Source organism: Triplophysa rosa, linkage group LG1 (genome assembly GCF_024868665.1).
Source record: "Triplophysa rosa linkage group LG1, Trosa_1v2, whole genome shotgun sequence".
NCBI lineage: Eukaryota > Metazoa > Chordata > Actinopteri > Cypriniformes > Nemacheilidae > Triplophysa > Triplophysa rosa.
In genome coordinates, this window is record NC_079890.1 from 37,708,171 (window position 1) to 37,730,895 (window position 22,725).

General features: G+C 37.6%; 3 protein-coding genes across 5 annotated transcripts; 2 read left to right on the forward strand and 1 right to left on the reverse strand.

Moving 5' to 3' along the window:
• The first annotated feature begins 7,419 nt into the window (after nucleotides 1-7,419).
• On the forward strand, nucleotides 7,420-10,426 carry myl12.1 (myosin, light chain 12, genome duplicate 1). The gene is made up of 4 exons (XM_057344920.1): nucleotides 7,420-7,531; nucleotides 8,808-9,012; nucleotides 9,139-9,300; nucleotides 9,563-10,426. The coding sequence occupies exons 2-4, from the start codon at nucleotides 8,829-8,831 to the stop codon at nucleotides 9,733-9,735; spliced, it is 519 nt and encodes a 172-aa protein (XP_057200903.1). The 5' UTR covers nucleotides 7,420-7,531; nucleotides 8,808-8,828; the 3' UTR covers nucleotides 9,736-10,426.
• A 526-nt stretch (nucleotides 10,427-10,952) lies between these two features.
• On the forward strand, nucleotides 10,953-18,599 carry fastkd3 (FAST kinase domains 3). 3 transcript variants are annotated; one of them, XM_057342673.1, is made up of 7 exons: nucleotides 10,953-11,020; nucleotides 11,855-13,294; nucleotides 13,483-13,571; nucleotides 17,108-17,282; nucleotides 17,370-17,439; nucleotides 17,547-17,661; nucleotides 17,855-18,599. In XM_057342673.1, the coding sequence occupies exons 2-7, from the start codon at nucleotides 11,875-11,877 to the stop codon at nucleotides 17,951-17,953; spliced, it is 1,968 nt and encodes a 655-aa protein (XP_057198656.1). In that variant the 5' UTR covers nucleotides 10,953-11,020; nucleotides 11,855-11,874; the 3' UTR covers nucleotides 17,954-18,599. The 3 variants fall into 3 exon arrangements, with proteins under 3 accessions (XP_057198656.1, XP_057198671.1, XP_057198663.1); XM_057342688.1 differs by having other exon boundaries at nucleotides 13,486-13,571; XM_057342680.1 differs by having other exon boundaries at nucleotides 10,982-11,020; nucleotides 11,824-13,294.
• chmp5b (charged multivesicular body protein 5b) lies at nucleotides 18,491-22,578 on the reverse strand. Its single transcript, XM_057342700.1, has 8 exons — nucleotides 22,510-22,578; nucleotides 20,651-20,755; nucleotides 20,058-20,104; nucleotides 19,753-19,846; nucleotides 19,568-19,639; nucleotides 19,374-19,482; nucleotides 19,140-19,255; nucleotides 18,491-18,605 (listed from the first exon to the last, which is right to left on the reverse strand). Exons 1-8 carry the CDS (start codon nucleotides 22,576-22,578, stop codon nucleotides 18,555-18,557), a joined length of 663 nt encoding a protein of 220 aa, XP_057198683.1. The 3' UTR covers nucleotides 18,491-18,554.
• Nucleotides 22,579-22,725: the final 147 nt, after the last annotated feature.

Below are 22,725 nucleotides of genomic sequence, written 5' to 3' on the forward strand. Positions count from 1 at the left end.
GATGCATTGGACAGATAAGCTACAATGTCTTGTCAGTATTGATGAACTAGGGAAATTATAAGTGCTTGTTATTTTTACAAGCAATGTAACTTGCAACTTGTTTTAGTTTACAAAACTCAATCTAAACTGTGAATCAAACAGAGTGAAAATGCTATGTGGAAACTGTGTGTATAGATGCATATTCAGACCAGCTGCTAAAGTTTGATTCTGTCACGACGGTGTATTTTTGTCCCTCATCGAAGAATCTTTGTATTACTGGAAGAACACATGTTTACTGACTGGGGGAAAGCAGCATGTGTTTACACACGGCTTCCACACTGCGTAATGCACTAAAAAACAACTGCAGCCCTAGAGACCTAAAACTACAAAATTGTGCAAAACAAATGGAATGAAACGCATGGCTGTCATCATATCATGTCATATGTATCATGAACTACACATACTATGCTCATAACATTTTAAAGCTTATAATTCTGTTAGGCATACTGTCGTATATTTATAAACATCAGCTACAAAACAAACATTAAAACTTTTGCATAGATAATGACATTTTGAATCCTCAAAATGACAAAAGCATGGGACACTCATACATACTGAAGAGTTGCTTCTAAAACAGCACAAGTACGCACTCTTGTGCCCATACAGTATAATGCATATTTACCTCAATAGAGTTGGTACATATGTATATATTTATTTTATATCTCAATACACACCCACCCACAAAGTTTTTGGTTATGAGTCAAATGTTTGATTAACAAAAAGTAAAAAACAAAGAACTATGTGGCTGCTCTACATTTGAAAATATATCAATATTAGACGATAAATGTTACATTGACCGTTATTTGAAACAAAAACATAGGCAGTAACTCCATCGTGTCCCACCTGCAAACACAACACCACGACACGTTTCCTGGAAACGGTGTGCAACAGGGTTTGAGACACGTTTTCTCTTGTTTGGTGGGCGTGTCAAGAATGTCAGCCCAATCAGCAGCACCATGTATATAACCCACGCGGTATTAAAGAGACAGCTCGCACAATGGGTCCAAGTAAAGTCGTTTAAATGTGTCCGCTGCAGCTCGGTATACGCAACAATTGAAGATATTAGAAGAGATGTATTTTGCAGTATTAAACACATATTTATACCGATTTCATCAGGCTTCGAAGATTCTTCTAAAAGAACACTAAGAATGGCCTTCTCAGCTGCCATAGTTCAACTCTTGCGTCATCACAACAGGGTGTTCAACCGCACTGCGTCGTTTTGTCGGGGCTGAACGCAGCCCTGAACTACCCTCTTAACTGCAGGAACCAATCATCAGCACCGAAAGGCGGGATGTTGCAATATAGCACATTCTGATTGGCTAACAATATTTAAGACGTGAATAAAGTAAAATAAAATAATACACAATGATAGCTTACATGCAGCATTACCTTAAAATCTTAGACAGATTTACCTAAAAGTTTAAGGTAGGATATATTGCATCTTATAAGATGATAATAATATAGGTTAGATATATAGCTATTTATATACCGTACATACCACCACTGTGTGGACTGACTTGTATTATAGTTTTTTTATAATCGTTTTTGCACTAATATCAGAACCTTCATGTCATTTTTCAAAAGTCTAGACACATAATTCACAACCAATGATCAAATTGCACATTTTTCAAAACACTTAACACTTTTTTTTCAAATGCTTGGATATAATACATAAGCCAAAGATCATTTGTTCATTGAACTAAAATCACCAGTTCAAAATGACACAACTTAACATCAAAGTATTACTATTTCAAAATGCCACTCACACATTACATCTGAGTTGAGTGTGTATTCATTTCATTACAAAGATCGAACTATCAATTGATACACCTGCTTAAAAGTAACTGTTGCATTACTCTTGAAGCATAGCTTTTATGGAAATTGATGAACAATTGAGTCCATGTTTAGATTCTGACAGTTTCAGGATAGATCATTTGACACCAATTACCACAGAATATGACCCAGATGGACTACATTATCTATGGATGTCATATTTCATTCTTTATCAGATATGGTTTCTATGGTCCCATGTACCTCTTTTACAGAACACATTTTCACATTCAACATTACTGTATGCAAGATGTCACTTTTACGTAATTGCTTTTGTGGTTTTTAATGAGTTAATGGCTACTCATTACTGTTGATTGATTTCACGTATTTGTACGCATATATAAGTAAGATGAGTGGTATCCTAGTATCCTACTCAACATAGTGAGGACATGGAGCGAGCCAGAAATGGAAGGTGAAAAGCTAGGATTACATGGTGGTCAAAGGAATAGAAGGGGACAAGCACCCCCTTTGAGAGGTGGCCGTGGGCCTCGTCATAGAGGAGGGCTTAGGCCTCACCAGAGAGGTGGTCAATATGGTTCGGGTCAGAAATGATATTCGCCTTAGAAAAATTCAGCAGCACATCTTGGACAATGACGACATATTCAGAAATGTGGAAGCCATAAGTTTGCCAACTATTGCACGGGTGCTGAAAAGACATCAGGTGTCTTTAAAACAACTATACCATGTGCCTTTTGAAAGAAATACAGAGAGTTTATAAATTTATAATTTATGAACTACTTCACATATAAAATCCAAGATATTAGAGAAAAAATTATAACAATGCAATCAGAAGTGAAACCCGCTGAACAAACTAACTACAGCGCCCTTAAGGAGAAAATGCAATTATTTTATACCGTAGATCAAGATGAGCTGTCTAAAATTATTAGATCATCTAAATCAACAACATGCATACTAGACCCTATACCTACAAATCTACTGAAAGAGATGCTCCCAGAAATTATAGATCCTCTTCTTGGTATTATTAACTCATCTCTGACATTAGGACATGTGCCTAAAGCATATAAGGTGGCTGTTATAAGGCCCCTTGTCAAAAAACCCCAACTCGACCCTAGAGAACTAAGGAACTACAGGCCTATATCGAATCTACCTTTCATATCTAAATTCTGGAAAAAGTAGTTTCAACTCAATTATGCTCCTTCCTCCAAAGGAATGACATCAATGAAGAATTCCAGTCTGGATTTAGAGCATGTCACAGTACAGAGACTGCTTTGATCAGAGTTACAAATGATCTGCTATTGGCGTCTGACCGAGGTTGTATCTCGTTATTGGTGCTGCTAGACCTTAGTGCTGCATTCGATACCATTGACCACAGCACACTCCTACATAGACTCGAAAATTATGTCGGCATTAAGGGAATAGCTTTGAAATGGTTTAAATCTTATTTATCCGACCGTTTTCAATTTGTAGCAATAAACAATGAGGTGTCACGCAAATCGCAAGTCCAGTACGGTGTACCACAGGGCTCAGTCTTAGGGCCTCTGCTCTTCGCATTATACATGCTACCTCTAGGAGATATAATAAAGCGACACGGAGTTAGCTTTCACTGTTATGCTGATGATACTCAACTTTATATTTCCTCGAAGCCTCATGAAACACAGCAGTTCCATCGAATAATGGAATGCATAGTCGATATAAAAAACTGGATGAGTAACAACTTTTTATTACTGAACTCGGACAAAACGGAAGTGTTACTTATTGGACCGAAAACTGCTATAAGTAACAACCAAGAATACTGTTTAACTATTGACGGATGTTCCATAAAACCCTCGTCGTCAGCAAAGAATCTTGGCGTTCTATTCGATAGTAATCTGTCATTTGAGAGCCACGTCGCCAACACCTGTAAAATTGCGTTTTTCCATCTTAAGAATATATCTAAACTACGTCATATGCTGTCAATTCAGATGCAGAGAAGTTAATTCATGCATTCATGACATCAAGACTAGATTACTGTAATGCACTGTTAGGTGGTTGCCCTGCAGGCTTATTACAAAAACTCCAATTGGTCCAAAACGCGGCAGCTCGAGTTCTTACACGTACAAAAAAGTATGAACATATTAGCCCGGTTCTGTCAACCTTGCACTGGTTACCTATAAAGCATCGCGTTAACTTTAAAATCTTGCTTATTACCTATAAAGCCTTACATGGTTTAGCTCCTCAGTACTTGAATGAACTCCTTTTGTATTACAGTCCTTCACGTGCATTACGCTCTCAGGCGTCCTGTCAGTTGGTAATACCTAGAATTTCAAAATCAAGTGCAGGTGGTAGATCCTTTTCCTATCTAGCGCCTAAACTTTGGAATAGTCTTCCCTGCACTGTCCGGGAGGCAGACACACTCTGTCAGTTTAAATCTAGACTAAAGACGCATCTTTTTAATCTTGCATACACTACTCTTCCATAATATAAATCTTCAGAGGGTTTAGGCTGCATTAGTTAGATCAACCGGAACCAAAAACACAACTGATGTACTTGTTGCATCAAAGAGTACAGAACAGTACTCTACTCTCAGCCAGTCTTGTCTCATTGTTCCAAGGTTACCACAGCGAGCAGGATGCAGTTCATGGCCTGACCTGATGGTAGAGCGGAGAATGGGAAGTGGGGACCTGACAAGAGCTGAGATGATAGAGCTGGATAAAGAAGGACGCGGTCTCTTGACATGTCTTCACCACAAAACTTCAAATGCTATTAGATTATTAATGATAATCTTAAACTATAATTTATTTTATTATTAAGTTTATTTATTTTATTTAGCCTTGTTGTGCAAGTTCTCTGGAGCTTGTGCAGAGGCAGCAGCTTTTGCCAGAGGGGAACTGGAATCCCCTGGTTGGGCCTGGGTTCTCCTGAGGTTTTTTTTCTCGATTAGAGTTTTGGGTTCCTCGCCACCGTTTGCATACTGTTTTTGCACTATCTGCCTGACCGGGGGGGCTGCTTTAGAATCTTAAAGTTTTACTTAATTAATATTGCATATAGGAATTTATAGTCTGTTATATTTGACCTGTGCTTCTCTCTCCTTTATCCTAAATGTGTGCTCTCACTGAGCGTGTGTGCGTACTTGTCCGTGTACGTACGTGTGTGTGTGTGTGTGTGTGTGTGTGTGTGTGTGTGCGTGTGTCTCTGTGTCTGTGTGTGTTGGTGCGTGTTGTGTGTGTGGAGTGTTTTGTGTGTGGGTGTGTCTGTCTTCTGTGTTTTCAACCTTTTCTTGTTTTTGCAGGTACAACTTTGATTGTTTTGCTTGTAGTCAATGTGTCTCCTGTACAGCTGCTTTGTAACAATGAAAATTGTAAAAGCGCTATATAAATAAAGTTGAGTTGAGTTGAGAGTTGAGAGTGAAGCAACTGAGGAATGAGTATGTTCAGGTATGATCAATTTGCCTGTTTTTGGGGGAGAAAAATCCCCAAACATTCTATGTCATTGTAATCACTAATTGTTTTTGTCTTTTTAGAGGGTGATGGAGCTGGATGCTGATGAAAACCATCACAAATTCTTATTTTTGGATGAGGCAGGCTTTAACCTAGCCAAGACAAGGAGGAGAGGTCAGAATTTAATTGGCCAGCGGGCAACTGTCACAGTACCTGGACAACGTGGAGCCAATATCACCATGTGTGCAGCTATATCAGAAGATGGAGTGGTTGGACGCAGACCTCGTGTTGGGTCATATAATGCAGCTCTCCTCATAGCCTTCCTTCATGAGCTAAATCAGGTCTGTAGAGCTGATGGTGTGACCTACGTAATAGCTTGGGATAATGTTCAGTTTCATCATGCTCGAATGGTCCAAGCATGGTTTCCGGCCCATCCACAAATTCTCACCCTGTATTTACCTCCATACTCCCCTTTCCTTAATCCAATTGAGGAGTTTTTCTCCACATGGAGGTGGAAGGTCTATGATAGGCACCCTCACGAACAAGTCACTCTTCTCCAGGCCATGGATGATGCATGCAATGACATCACAGCAGATCCGTGTCAGGCCTGGATTCGCCATGCCAGAAGATTCTTTCCAAGAGGTTTAGCGAATGAAAACATCCATTATGATGTAGATGAGAACCTGCGGCCAAATCCACAAGACCGGGTTGATGGAAACATAGATGCAGTGCAGTGAGGAACACTTCAGTTTACAGTATACTGTATTGTTTTTTTTCTTTAATCTAAATTTTTCCTTTGGAAAACCTATGTTGTGATTTTATTCCATCAGTAAATTCCACATTACAGTATTTCAATGATACCACTGTGTCTGTATTATTCTCTAGTCTTCAGTAAAATAATGAAATCTGAATCACATGTTTTGTACAACTATATTTAATGATTGTACTAGCAAATACACAGTGGTGTATCTTGTGTATGGGTGATCTAAAGTAATGTTCCTATGCTATTTCATAATAAATTAGTTTTTTGAAACAATGCTTCTGCAAATACAAGGCTTCTTTAAAGATATGAACGCAATATTTGAACACTGGACAGCCTGTGGTACAAATAATGACTGTTTTGACTTGAAGGTTCTGTTATTAGTGCAAAAACGATTGTAAAAAAAACTGTAAATAGATTTTGTCAGTAGACATGTCACAGACGTGTGTGCCTGTAGGTGCATCCCTACACAGAGGATGTCCTTATACCCAGCTATGAAACTGTTCAAAGCAATAAAATTATTTTATATCATATTCTCATTTTTTAGATTTTAATTGATTATTTGAAAATAATACGATAACAGCTAAACAGTACAACCATTTATTTATTCCTCTCCACAATGTTTTATTTTGATTAATAGTATTTCAATCCCCTTTATGTTTCTTGGTTTTACTGAACAAAGTCTGATGAATGGTTTAAAAATTAGTAAGAAAATAAAAATGTGTCAATCAATTACCTTAAAAATTTGTGTTTTTAAATGTGCATTATATCATTTTCTAGAGTTCGGTTAATCAAAAAACAGATCCTTTAAATGGCCACAAACACTTTATAGTTTCAATAATGAATTATGACACTGTTGTTCAAAGTATGTATTTGTGAGACATTGTACTAACTAAACGTTTAAATAAACTCAGGTGGGCTATCTTTCAGCTGTGAAATGGTTGTTTTCAGAAGTTATTTCAATCTTCAGTCTTTATTGTCAATTATCACATAAATAATACCAAATACAAAAGCTGAAAAGATAAAGGAGTTTCGACCACAATCAAATTAGAATGCATACTAAGTGGTAGAGTACGTTTTCATGAATCATTGTACACAAAATTCGTCTCAATAAGAAACAAATAGTCATGCCTTAAAACATTTAAATATTTCTAAACAAATACTTTTTACAACAACAATACAATTATGTTCTTCTTCTGCTTGAGTTGGGCAGGAAAAAGAATTCATACCATATATGGTCAGGTTAAAGAAGTTTTGCGTGGGGGGCGTGTTTGGATATCTAACGTGGCAGAAAATGGGTATATCATATATCTAATCCTTTTCAAATAACAATTATGTCTTTTTAGAAGTATGTAAAAAACTTCTTCATGTTTATTACAGTACACTTTTAACATTTTCATGTTATATTTCCCCCCCTTACTCATGTGAGTTGGTGTGGTCTGAAAAGGCTTGCGGAAGCTCCGCTGTGTAAGCCGGAAGTTTGGGCGGTGGTTGAACGCGCTAGCAGATTCACTCGGATTGTACGGTGAGAAATCTTTTTTATCTTTAAAATATATAGACGATTTTCACGTTGATCTCATGAAATTGTTTAATCAACAATGTGTTTTACATTAGTTTAAAGCTGTACTTGCGGAAAGAATGGGCGGAGTTACAGTATGCCATGACATGTCTGAAATTGTTCGACTCCTTGATAAGCCTCGTAAGGAATGTGGTTTAGAGTAAATATATTATTATCCCGTTGCAATATTTGATAAATAAGTTTAAGGTTGTCATTAAGTTGTTAACTATCGTTATACCAGCTTCTTATCATTTTATTGTCTCGCACCAAAAATGTAGACGTAAAGGTTGATTTAAATCTGTAAAATTTGAAGCTTGGTTTAGGCCACATGATTCGGATCTGTCCTCATTAACTGAATTGTGCTATAAATAAAATCAAATGGGTCACATATGTAGGTTACGATGATTCAGGTTATTTTTTTACATTTGTGACCTCTTTCACTTACGAAAATTAACAATGGTTTAACTATAGTAACCATTTGTAGTGAAACCATAGTCACCACGAATTTACTTTGGTCTTAACTCGATGACTATAGTTTAACCATGATATTTCTAGTCAAATTAACCATGTTTTAACTATACCACAAATTTACTACGGTCTCACCAGTGAATCAGTTTAACCGTGTTATTTCTAGTGAAATTAAACATGGTTTAAACATACCACAAATTTACAATGGTTTTACCACAATAAACATAGTTTAACCATGGTATTATTATTTGTAGTAAAAACAAATGGGAATCAATCTGCAAAAAACATGGTTTTACTCTTTTATGGTTAAGTTTCCTAAAGCTTGTCGTCTTTTAAGATGCTTAAACAAGCCGTTGCACCGATTTGATTTTTTGTTTAATAGAAATAAAACAAATTTTAAACAGTCATCAGATCAGTTAATGTAATATTTTCACAACACAACAGTTCAGTCAACTGGCCTGAAACTCTCCTGTACTGTCCCCGGGGACAATTGGGCAAGTCCTTTTGTTGAGTCCTGCCCCAGTTTTACAAGGTTTTTTTTATCTGCAGAGACCTAATGAATGTTTTTCTTGCGCATGTGCCTCGTAGGACAATAAAAACTGACCATGCCAGTCTTTGATGGATTACACAATGCCTCATCATGACTATCAATTATACATCAGCACATATCTTCCTAATGACTGTCTTCTGTTTTGTGCAGCGGGCAATGAGACTGTTTTGATGGGAAAATGTTCCTGTGGCTCATGTGTGATGTCTTTGTGTTGTTGTCTTTCAGGTAAAGACAAACACAGCCAAAATGTCAAGCAAACGTGCCAAGGGAAAGATCACCAAGAAGCGCCCTCAGCGCGCAACCTCCAATGTCTTTGCTATGTTCGACCAGTCACAGATTCAGGAATTCAAAGAAGCATTCAACATGATCGACCAGAACCGTGACGGGTTTGTAGATAAGGAGGATCTGCATGACATGCTTGCATCTCTTGGTAAGGCTTTGGGGAGTCTTTTCATGTCCCAACCACTATGAATACTATTTTGCTTTATATGAACGCAAATATAGAAACTAAACTATAGAAACTATGCAGACAATTTACAGAATTCGTGTGTTTCAGGAAAGAACCCAAAAGATGACTATTTGGAGGAGATGATGACAGAAGCTCCCGGTCCTATAAACTTCACTATGTTTCTCACTATGTTTGGTGAGAAACTGAATGGCACAGATCCGGAGGACGTTATCCGAAATGCTTTTGCCTGCTTTGATGAGGAAGGAACAGGTAACAATCTTATTTAAAATCCAGACACCAAAGCTTACGTTTTATCCCCATCTAGTTAACATAACCACCAAATCTTATCGGAGTCTCTTGACCACATAATTACACAGGAAAGGTGTATATCTTGATTATTTATGTATGTGGTCTGAAAATGCATTATGATGGTTTTTATTATTATTTTATAAAAAGAAAATCTCGTTTAAAACATAAAACAATGCTGATTTGTGGAAATGAAAAATGATTGGACCGAATCAAACTCTCTTAGGCTTCATTAATGAGGACTACTTGCGAGAACTTCTGACCACCATGGGCGATCGCTTCACAGATGAGGAGGTTGATGAGCTCTTCAGAGAAGCACCCATCGATAAAAAAAGCAATTTTAACTACGTGGAGTTCACCCGCATTCTCAAGCATGGAGCCAAAGACAAGGACGATTAAATGTAAAACAAGTGCCATCCAGCCTCAGTCCTCTTCCTTTTAGAAATCCCACTTTAGGCAAGAAGTTTTCTGTACTGTCCTGGAGCTTCTATAGGACGTAAGCTCTATTCCTGCATATGTGTGTGTGAATGAGAATTAAGAAGGTGCACTCTGTATAACCTCTCTAGAATAAGACTATGTGGATGGTTTGTAACACAATATCACTGAAAAAGTTTATTGTAGCCCATTGCTTAAATACATCCCTCAGCTGTTAAAATTCAACGTGGGTCTGTACACAATTAGGTTCTTTTTGAGTTGTTAGAATATTTTTGCCACAAGGTGAAAGTTACAGTGTGTTTTGATGTATGTCAATTAGATCAATTTCACCGTAATCATTTGTACACTTTAAGGTTGATAAGTGCGGTTTGTAGGTCTGAATCTAGGGTTCTGGTGGATCACAAATTTTCTTATATTTTGTCCATGTCTAGAATTTGTATCACAGAGTGTAACTTTTGAGTTTACTTTGCACACAGACAAGTTGACAGCGTCAAACCTCTGAGACAGGGTCTTATTCCTCTGTTCATTAAAACTGGATGCAATGTGAAAATGTTGTTGTTTTAGATGCATTTGATCTATCATGGCCGGATCTAACAGAATTTTTACATTTTATAATATGAACTATTTTGAATAAATGACTCTTATTAAAACAGTTCCTTGTGGAGTTTCTGTGGTTTTTGTTAGCTATATTGTATTCTAGACAGAATTGTTAGCTATCTAGGTAATTACCAGACATTTTACTTTTACCTGTCAGTGATTTAGTGAGATCAAATAGCTGCTTTTGTGGTTAAACATCTAATGAAATGCACATCTTTTATGCTTTGTATCCTTACAATCATCTTCTCTTTATCGAGAATATCTTTTTTATCGGCAGTTATTAACCAATAACATCTAATTCATATCTTACCACATTTTCTATATCAAAAATTATGAATATTTTACAAGAACAGGCATCACGAGATATGCCATTATTATAACATTATTAATAAGGTGTTTAACATAATAAACTTTATTAATATTTACTTAAATAAATAATAATTTCACTTTTAGAAGTTGATCTCTCAGTATTAACTAGTGTAAACGGTCACTTTTTCTAGTGTTAGAAAAGCGATTCTGAACAAGAATGGGCGGAGCTTTGCCACACTCACTCGCGGACTGACCAATCAGAACTCGACTTTCAGAGCTCATGCGCAGTAGCTGCAGCAGCATGCCGGGTTTGTTTAATCGGGACTGGACTCATGTTATAGAGGTAACTATATTCCAGCTTTTTACCTACCATACGTGGTAAAGCTGTTATTTTCTTCATGTTTCCCTATATGCAGACTGTAGTTTGTAAGATTTTAAGGTGACAATACAAAATGACTTCCGCGTGGCGCTACAAGGGCAAAGTGATTCACGAGCTTACATCGTGTATTCATGACGTGTTGTCTTTTAAACTTAATATAACTATTGGTACGATACACATACGCACTGATCGCTTGTTTCTTAATGTTTTTTTTGCACAGATTTAAGTCAGCAAAACACACAAGGATTAATGCATTTAATGGAATGTTGATCAAATTGAGCAATTTCATAATCGGGTGAATTTCGCAAAGAAAGACCGTAATACAAAAACAACAGTGACATAGTTTATAAGTTATTGTAAACATATTATATTCTGGCAGTATTTGTTGTGCATCACTAATTTATACTGATGGTATGACAAAATAATGGTGCAATATACACAATATACACAGTATCTAATAGGAATGGGGACAAACTTCCAAGTAAAAAAACTGTTAATACATAACACTAATGAGGACGAATTGATATAACAATCTGCTTCATTTCACAAATAAAATTGTGTCCAGGTGTCCTTTGTCAACAGTTTGACAGAGACTTTTATCTAAAAGCAATTTACATTGCATTCAATTCCCTGGGATAGAATCCATAACATTTGTGTTGCAAAGCTCTACAATTGAGCTACAGGAACAACTACATGTTGTCAAATTGTTCTAAATGCAAGAAACCTTACAGATAACTTCTAAACCGAACCTCTTATGTCTTTAACAGAGCTGTTCTCGTCTCTGTGACTGTATTTTAGGGATGTTGTAGGCATTTCAAATGGCCAGAACCCTGGCACTGAGGCTGCATCTGCTGAGGCATTTGGGAGCCCAAGTCCCTTCATCACTGACAGCGTGTGCTGCTAGACCTCTGTGTTCTCCCCGTCCTCACGCCTCCGCTGTCTGCTCTCCAACCCGCTCCAAACTCAGTCCAAGAGCTGTATGCACCATAACACGAGACCCTCTGTTCCTTATCGCTGGATCTGTTCGCCCTCACCAGGAGCTCCTCACCAGTGGAAGCGGTCAGTCTTTACTGCACCATCTGACTTCCGAAGAGGACCGCGTCTTTTCGGACCGCCTCTCCTCCTGCACGTCGTCCCAGCAAGTTCTGCGTCTCTTGCGATCTTACCCGGACCTGTCAAGCGGAGCAGCAGCGTCTGTCCTTCACCGACTGGCTGATCTGGAGCAGGATGATGGCTGCGGTCTTAAGAACCCACAACTGCTGTCAGATGTGGCCTTGAACAAACTCTGTCAGAAACTTGAGCAGGATTCAGCCGTGTTAGAAGATGACGTGGTGGTTCGAGCTCTGCTGGGCTGCACACGTCTCTATCTCGACCCGTGGAGTCGACTGGTGGTGCGGCTGGTGTCTGAAAGTCAGGAGAGATTGGACTTGGAAAGGTTGAGTGTTGAATCGCTGTGTGGGTTATCGAGGGCTCTGTTGGCGTTGGAAGGGCCTGAGTGTGGGATGGTTAAACAGGCTATGAATCAACTCCAAAATAAAGACCCAGCCCGATGGAGTAGAGCAGAGCTAGTGTCCGTTTACCGCGCGCTTGCGTCTGGTTTAAATGAAGGTGGACGCTACCTAGAGCTCTTGAATGAAATGAACGCTCAGGCTCTTCGACTAGCGCAACAAATGGATCCAGTGGCCGTAAGCGAGATTCTAGGGGCTTTGGTTACACTAGAACAGACGCAAGCATTGCCGCTGGTTATCGCACTCTGCAAGCAAGCCGTCCGACACGTGCAAAACTTTACAGATGCAGAATTGACTGCGGTTTTGTCCGCACTCATGCATTATGGACACAGCGATCACTTTTTCGTGGAGGCTCTTGAGCGCCACGTGCCCAAGGTCGCTTTCAGCGCACACGCAGAAACGATAACCAAAGTGATGCAGTATTTCGGGCGGCGACGCATTCTCTCCGTGCCCGTTTTTAATGCGGTCGCTGAGAGTTTCGTGTACCGTGCGGAAGAGTACTCCACGTGGCAGGTGTCTCAACAGATAGTCGCGCTGGGAATGCTGGGATACGCGGTGCCCGACGCGACGAGACTGTTCCGAAAAGTGGAGTCTGTTTTGCGCGCCAGATATTTGCAGTTCCAGCCCAGAGCTCTTCTGGATTTGCTGCATGCTTGTACTCTGCTGCAGAGATACCCGCTAAACTTTGTCTCAAAAGTCTTTAGTCCCTACTTCATGCAGCAGCTACAGGGTGTGTATGAATTTTTATTATATTTATATAGTACATATTTTTATTATATTTATACATTTAATATATTTATATAGTATTATATAGTACAATTTTTATTATATTATATTTATAAAGTACAGTTGAAAATAACAAAATAATTTTTGAAAATAATAAAAACGTTTTCAGTGAATTTTATTTTTGTATTGAAGCAGAGGAGAACAGTGGGATGGATCGGCTGGTGCTCGCTCAGTTAACTCAGCTCTACATGACTGTGAAACTGGAGTGTCCATTCTATCATGTGAGAATTTTTATTAAGTATACTTACAGTAAAGCTCAAGCATATTGTTAAGTATACTTTGTGTAGCATGCATGCTAATGTCAATGTACTGCAGTCGTGGCCAAAAGTTTTGACAATGACACAAATATTAATTTTCACAAAGTCTGCTGCCTCAGTTTTTATGATGGCGAATTGCATATACTCCAGAATGTTATGAAGAGTGATCAGATGAATTGAATTTTATTGTGAAGTACCAAAAAACTTAGATGAACTTAGTCCAAAAAAAACATGTACATTCCATTTCAACCCTGCTACAAAAAGACCAGCTGACATCATGTCAGTGATTCTCTGGTTAACACAGGTGAGAGTGTTGACCAGGACAAGGCTGGAGATCACTCTGTGATGCTGATTGAGGTAGAATAACAGACTGGAAGCTTTAAAAGGAGGGTGGTGCTGGAAATCATTCTTCTTCCTCTGTTACCTGCAAGGAAACACGTGCAGTCATCATTGCGGTGGACAAAAAGAGATTCACAGGCAAGGCTATTGCTGCTAGTAAGATTGCACCTACATCAACCATTTATTGGATCATCAGAAACTTCAAGGAGAGAGGTTCAATTGTTATGAAGAAGGCTTCAGGGCGCCCAAAAAAGTCCAGCAAGTGCCAGGATGGTCTTCTACAGTTGATTCAGCTGCGAGATCGGGGCACCACCAGTGCAGAGCTTGCTCAGGATTAGCAGGCAGGTGTGAGTGCATCTTCACGCAAAGTGAGGCCAAGACTTTTTGAGGATGGCCTGGTGTCAAGAAGGGCAGCAAAGAAGCCACTTCTCTCTAGGAAAAACATCAGGGACCGACTGATATTCTGCAAAAGGTACAGGGATTGGACTGCTGAGGACTGGGGTAAAGTCGTTTTCTCTGATGAATCCCCTTTCCCATTGTTTGGAGTGTCCGGAGAAGAAAAGGTGAGCGCTACAATCAGTCCTGTGTCATGCCAACAGTAAAGCATCCTGAGACCATTCATGTGTGGGGTTGCTTCTCAGCCAAGGGAGTGGGCTCACTCACAATTTTGCCTAAGAACACAGCCATAAACAAAGAATGGCACAAAAACATCCTCAGAGAGCAACTTCTCCCAACCATCCAAGAACAGTTTGGTGATGAACAATGTCTTTTCCAGCATGATGGAGCACCTTGCCATAAGGCAAAAGTAATAACTAAGTGGCTCGGGAATGAAAACATCAACATTTTGGGTCCATGGCCAGGAAACTCCCCAGACCTTAATCCCATTGAGAACTTGTGGTCAATCCTCAAGCAAAACAGAAACCTACAAATTCTGGCAAACTGCAAGCATTGATTATGCAAGAATGGGCTGCAATCAGTGAGGATGTGGCCCAGAAGTTGATTGACAGCATGCTTGGGCGAATTGCAGAGGTCTTGAAAAAGAAGGGTCAACACTGCAAATATTGAGTCTTTGCGTAAACTTAATGTAATTGTCAATAAAAGCCTTTGACACTTATGAAATGCTTGTAATTATACTTCAGTATACCATAGTAACATCTGACAAAAACATAAAAATCACTGAAGCAGTAGACTTAGTGAAAATTAATATTTGTGTCATTCTTTAATAATAATCTAATCTAATAAATATCTAATATTTGTGTCAACTTTTGGCCACGGCTGTAGTAGTATACTAAGTGTAAGTGTACTATTTAATACTATTTGAGACTAAATTGGCCCACTTTTTGGTTTTTGAACGTGTACTTTTAAGTATGCATACATATACTGTCTGCTCTCCGGCCCGCTCTAAACCCTGACTCTTTCAATACACAACTAGTTTACATTACAACTATGTTTTTTCTTTATACTGCAACTAAGGCTGAACGATTTAGAAAAATAATCTAATTGCGATTTTTTTTAATCAATATTGCGATTGCTATTTAATATGCGATTTTTTTAAGCACCTTATCTTTTGTATTATTTAATAAAGAAGATTAATAAATAATGGTAACCAACGCAATATTAGACAGATTTACCATAAAATATAGGCCAGGCTTAAAATGGTATTAGTTGATGCATGAATTGATTCAAATATTTGGTCACACTTCAGTATTGGGGGCAATTCTCGTTATTAACAAACCATTAACTACGACTTTTTCCTCAATAAGCTCTTAATTTGTTGCTTATTAATAGTTAGTAAGGTAGTTGTTAGGTTAAGGTATTGGGTAGGATTAGGGATGTAGAGTATGGTAATGCAGAATATGTGCTTTATAAGTGCTAATAAACAGCCAATATGCCAATAATAGGCACGCTAATAATAACTAGTTAATAGTGAGAATTGCCCTCTATACTGAAGTGTTACCAAATATTTTTATAGAACTCAATACTCACACTGCATTTTTATAAAAGTTCACTTTTGAAGTATGCTCTCAGTAAACTTTCTTCTTTAAGTTAACTTTACATCATACGTAGTTTACTATTTTTATTTTTTATAAATGTATACTATTAGGCCTTATAGCATGGTCTGTTTGAATACTTGATTCTGATTGGCTGGAATGTGTGCATTAAAACCGTTTAATGCACAGGTAGTTTGATCAGTGTTAGAAATTAATTGACGAAAATGAACTCCGCTTCGCGTCGGGTGGGTCTTGGTCTTCACGTCGTGCATTAAAATCCGGTAAAACTTCAGGAAAGGGGGCAAATCTCACTGTTAACTAGTTGTTATTAGCGTGCCTATTATTGGCATATTGGCTGTTTATTAGTACTTATAAAGCACACATGACCATACTCTACATCCCTAATCCTACCCAATACCTAAACCAAACAATTACCTTACTAACTATTAATAAGCAACAGATTATCAGTTTATCAGGGAAAAATTAGTAGTTAATGGTTTGTTAATAGCGACAATTACCCCCTATACTGAAGTGTGACCTAAAATCCTATAATGCACAGCTAGCCGTGGATTATCCCTTACTTAATTTACATATGAAAAATAATTATAAATATGGTACCTTTTTCTAACCCTTACAATAGCATTACAATACTTATCCACAGATCATCACCAGAAAATAGTTATGAACTTCATGTGTATAAGTCAATGAAACACCAGATGTGCCAATTTGAGTTTTCTCTCTCTTCAGATTACTTTATGTACTATTTATATTTTTTTTAATGTATACTACTCGCTCTTTACACATGAAAAATAACTTTGCGTACAAAGATCAGCTTCAGTCTTGCACGTTTTATTTACTCTAAACTATTCCTCCCCAAAGCTGACATAATCCTTTATAAACTTGAACGTTTACGATTATAAGACTCTATGTACAATTATTTACTACTACTACTTAATTACAATAGTAAGCACAACTGCAAATCAAGTAATTAAGTACGTAGAATTCTTCGTTATACTTGTACATCAAAAAGTTGAGTACAAGTACAGACCAAGTAGACTTTAAGTATACTATAAGTAGACTATACTCATTTATTTATAGGTTAAATACATTTGTTTTTTGTAAAGCTTAATGGTATTACAGTATGTATTGATGTTCTGTGTTTTTATGAAGGGTCCGTGGCTTTTACCAAAGTTTCGTGTGAAGTCATTTTTGGCCCCTGGACAGTCTCTGGAGACTCAAGTGGAAGCTCAGCTCTACAGTGCGGTGAAGTCCGGCCTCGTAGATCTGTTGGGGGCTCGGTCTTACTTTGCTTCCAAAGTACTTACGCCGTATTGCTATACACTAGGTACAGTAGAAATTCCTCATCCAAATGAAGTTTGGCTGTACATTTGAAAAGCAATTTCCAAGTTTCAAAGCTCATCTCTCTGTTCAGATGTCGAGATAAAACTAGACGAAGAAGGATATGTCCTGCCAGCTTCTCATGTAGATGAGGTTCACAAAAGGTAACACATGTCCTGCATTTGATACTCCCTTTCATGTGTTGTGTTATGTATGAATGCATGCTTTTTTGTTTTGTTTTTTAGTAACATGTATGTTTGTGCATTATCAGAATCGCTCTCTGTATCGACGGGCCAAGGCGCTTCGCAGCAAATGCAAAGCATCTACTGGGTAAAGAAACCATCAAACAACGGCATCTGAGGATTCTGGGATATGATGTTGTTCAGGTAAAACTCACACAACTACGTTTTGTTGCCTTTCAGTGTGTTTTGCATATTGTACCTTTTTCTAACCCTTACAATTGCATTATAATACTTATTCACAGACCATCACCAGAAAATACTTATGAACGTAATGTGTACATTTACAATAAGTCAACAACGTGCCACAATAGTGAAACTGAGTTTTCTCTGTCTTCAGATTCCATACTATGAGTTTGAGAAACTCAAGGACAAGAAAGAAGTTGTGGAATATCTGCACCAAAAGATCTTTCCTCACAGCTATAGACTGAGTTGGTAACACTTACAGCTCCACAGTCCAAATCCAGCCGATAGATTGTGTGGACACAGGGTTTTTTACATACAGACACATTTGTATTTCTTTTTTGCTTTATAAATCCTGAGGCAGTGTGACTACGAAAAGAAATAAACTAGTAATAGAAGAACTACATACAATGTTGTACATTGTCATTTCCCCCAAAAATGAAATGGATGCCTTTATCTAAAAGGTTCAGTCACTGTTGTGTTCTGATTGGGTCTCAGTTTGCATCAAAACATTCAGTCTTCAAATATATAATAATTTATTATATTTGCTTTCAGTAAGCAACACTGTATTGCAGTACAAAGAAAACCAACTACCGCAGATCCTTTACAAAACAAAATGAATCTCCACTGAAGAAAAATCAAAGCGCACACCCCAGTGATTCATTGTGAAAGATGTATGAATACAAATGATACATTCCTTATGAAGCAATAGAAGATTATGAAGTACGTGACTGAGATTGCAGGCGAGATTGTTTAAGTCACTACAGCTCTGTCTCAGAGTTTCTTTGTAAAGTACATGTGTAGATATTTGTCCATGTCTTTCGAGTGTTTGAGGTTCTTTTGCGTCAGTTTGTTTTTTATGTAGCTGGAATCTGAGGAAGGCCAAACTCGTCCACCAGTACTCCATCCTGAAAAGCACAAGATTCATATCAGTTAGCAAAAATCAATGTGTGACACTATGACGCTACTGTAAAAAAAGTCTCAAAAATGAATTCGTTTAAAACTTTGAATATCCCTTTAAATCACGTTGATTTTTCTTACCCCGTTGGCAGACATTTTCTTTTAAGCATCAAATCACTTAATTTGGATTTAATATCTCAAGTTATTTTGCAACTCAAGTAAATGTTTCTTGTTGTAATGTTTAGATATTTATACTGGAAGACCTCACGCTACCTCTCCATCACATTAACAAGATTAACAAGAACAAGATTTTTAGTCATATTTTGTAAACGTATTTACTTTGATGTATACTGCATACTTTGGCAAAAATAGATCATCCTATAGTTTCAACCATGATGTTTCAACAAAGTATGCATGCTGAAGAAACCTTATTGCGTTCTTCAGTAGTTTTTAAATCACTGTCTATATTTGGATGTATATATATCAATTAAAAGGACACCGTGTTATAATCTTTGGTTGTATGAAAGTAGATGGTTGCTAACCCGGATAGTGCTCTTGCCTCCCGGCAGAGCATCAGGTATAGCTGGAGCAGTAGAGGCCTCGTCCAAATACGAGTTATCATCGTCCAATAACAGCTCATCACCAAGCGCGTCCAGCTCTAATGGAACAAACAAACCCACAACACATCAAAATGCTAAACTACATTGATGTTCAGTGGCAAGTGAAAATCGAATCCAAATGAAAATTGTTGTTAGCACCAGGGTTGTGTAACTAACCCGCCTCCAGGTCATCTTCATCGATGTCTGGTGTCCCGTAACTGCGGCTGAGAGCCTCCTGCACCTCACTCGCATCCTCCATCATGTCCTCCAGCTGATCCTGTAGATCCTGAAAAAGTGTGGACAGCAAACGGTTTCTTCACACACTTATAAATCCCACAAGCACAGACAATTTCACAGCACAAATGTCTTACCTCAATCTGATCAATTTTAACATTCTTGTAAGCCGCCTTCATTTCTTTGGCTCCGATTTTCATGGCATCCACCTGTTTTGAACACAGTAACGCAAATCTGCTCGGTTCAGAAGATAATACGAGAAAATAACGGCTAATGATGATGATGATACATGAGCGATGACTGTACTGTTCGCTCCTCTTACCGTAGTCTTGGTATCTTTCAGCGTCTGGATGGTATAGTTGGCCTGCTCCATGTTAAACGACTGCTGCGTCAGCTGATCTCTCTGTCCTTCATACCTGCACACACAAGAGTTACCTCATTATCAACAAAAACTCATCCCAGATAGATCATCTTCAACAAGCACTAAGTCAAATCAATGACACGATAATAAAATGTCTTAAAAAGACTAAGTGATCATAAACGTCTTATTATAAAGGAGCCAACAAGTTAAGCAAAATCAGAGGTTTCATAGAGATTTTACTTTCTTGAGTGTAAAACTGTACTTACATTCTCTTCTGTTTGAGCACTCGCATGGCCTTCTGCTTCACCATGTTCTAGAAATAAAACGGAGAACAATTTCATGATGAGTTCTTTCAATGTTTTAGTCATGCTTGGCTTTTTATATACCGCCAAAATATATATTTTGTGTGCATATCGAGATTTATTAAAAATACTTATTGTAAATATTTGCATACCATACGGAGGCACTTGACTGTGCATACACACATTACACAGATGACATCTATGCTAAATTTCATACATGTAAAGTGTATAAACTAAAGCTTTGTCACACATGAAACAAACTAGATGTTGATTGTTTTATTATATTATTAATTAAGAATAGGATAGTTGACCCAAAAATATTCACTCTCTCTCATGTCACTCCAAACCTGTAATAACATCTTTTCTTCCATGGAACACATGAAGACAGTGAGTGACCAGGCACAATAAGTTAATAAAAACATACATGATGAGTGCGAATAAACGATGACAATTTTCCAACGAACTGTTCCATGAAGATTTAATGTCAACTCATACTTGCAGACACAGTCATGTGAAGATTTAATGTTACAGATATAGACTTTAAACACATGTTTTACCTTTGATGGTCCATCTCTCATTTTCTTCATCTGATCTTTGTATTTTACTAATTCTGCATCGAGTCTGGCTACCTTCTTATCGACGGACTCGGCTCGTGAGTCAACCTGGAGTTTAATAAGAGAGAGAGGGAGCGATAACACCAAATATTACATACATTCATACAGTACATATATAACGTATACAATGCTAAGAATGGCCTGATGCAAGTGAGTGAGTTTAGAGGAAGAACTGTTCTTTATCAAGCCGATGGTGTCATTACATCCTTCATATATATATATTTTTTTTAATTACAGTTTTTTTCATTCATTCATATTTAAACAATACAAACTAAATCTATTGCTGTGATGCACTGTATAGCAGTGGTTCTCAAACTTTTTTGTTGTAAGGCCCCCTTTGTGTAGAGTGCATTGCTTTGCGGCCCCCCAAATAAAGACTTATAATCTTAAACTTAAAATTTTAATTAAACCAAGAAAATATTCAGTTAAACAATGCTAAAACATCAATTCTTTTGGTTGGTGGCGTTGTTTTTCTGATGTTTGATTGCACAAAATTTGTGATAAATATCTATATTTCTAAAATGCTACAAAATCTGTGGCCCCCCTGGAACCATCTTGGGGCCCCCGAGGAGGCCACGGCCCCCAGTTTGAGAACCACTGCAGTACAGCATCACATAGAAGCCATGATGTTATTATAATAATTTGTATATATTTTTTGTGTTTATTTTTTATTTTAAGATTATATTATGTAGCTGTGAAATTAATCAGCCTCTTACTGCAAATTAAAAAAGACCAAGTAAATCATTTTAATTACTTTTCTGCCGAGACGTTTAACATAAGATAAAACTGTGTTTGTTATAGAAAACAACATATGTTGTTAAAAATTAAATGTAGCATTCTTTGTGGAAATATTGGTATGGTAATCATAAATCTGTATTACTGGCCTGACCAGCAATATATATTTAAAAAACTCATTAGACACAAATAAAACATTACCACAGAAAAGCGTAAAAGAGCGGTTAAAGTTTACAATCATCCTCTTAACACTCTCGAGTTGTTCCAAACCTGTATAAATGTCTTTGTTCTGATGAACACAGAGAAGGATATTTGGACGAATGCTTGGAACCAAACAGTTCTTGGTCACCATTGACTACCATAGTAGGAGAAAATTGAATGGCATTCAAAAGTGCCCCAGAATTTATTGCTGTCCTACATTCTTCAAAATATCTTCTCTTGTGTTCAACAGAACAAAAAAATGTGTCATTTTTCTGTCTGGTTTAAGCGTTCTTCCAAATATCTTTCTCTGTGTTCATCAGAACAAAGAAATGTATACAGATTTGGAATAACTCGAATGTGAGTAAATGATGACAGAATTTTCATTTTTGGTTGAAGTATTCCTTTATTATACGCTTAATGGAGAAATATGTCGTCTAGCGATATATCACTAATCTAACCAGCAGGACAGGTTGACACCCATAACACACACAGCCTCTTTATCCCGGAAACACAACTTTCACATCAAATGACGAACAATAATAATACAACAACAATAATTATATCAACAACAACAAACATCATCACAAAAACATAGCTAACGTTATATAGACAGGCAGCGTTTGTTTTGACTAACGTTAACGTTACGTGACACAGCAAAACTTAAATTACTTCAATCTGTCATTCTCACTGTGTAAACAGTTACAGTGAAGTAAAATATGATGACATCTAAAACAGTTTCTTCATGTTGTATACGATTATTACAGAAAACGACTAAATCGAGACTTGATTTATTTCAGTTGTCAGGACAAAAGTTCCTTTGTTTATCAGTCTGGACAGTCTGTAAAGTTGAAAAGAGTCATACACACATTTGAGATGCAGTCCGTGAGGTTCGGTGCCGGTCCTTTGGGTTTCCCGCGTCCGAAAATGCGATTCATGTCGACACTGATTTAAAAAAAAGGCTTAAATGGAAAGAAAATAGCGATCTCTCTCTATCCCACCCGACAACAAAACTCCCGGAAGTACTGACGTCTGGACGTCATGCGCACGTCACGTGATCACACGTTTCTCACTAAATCCTTGGT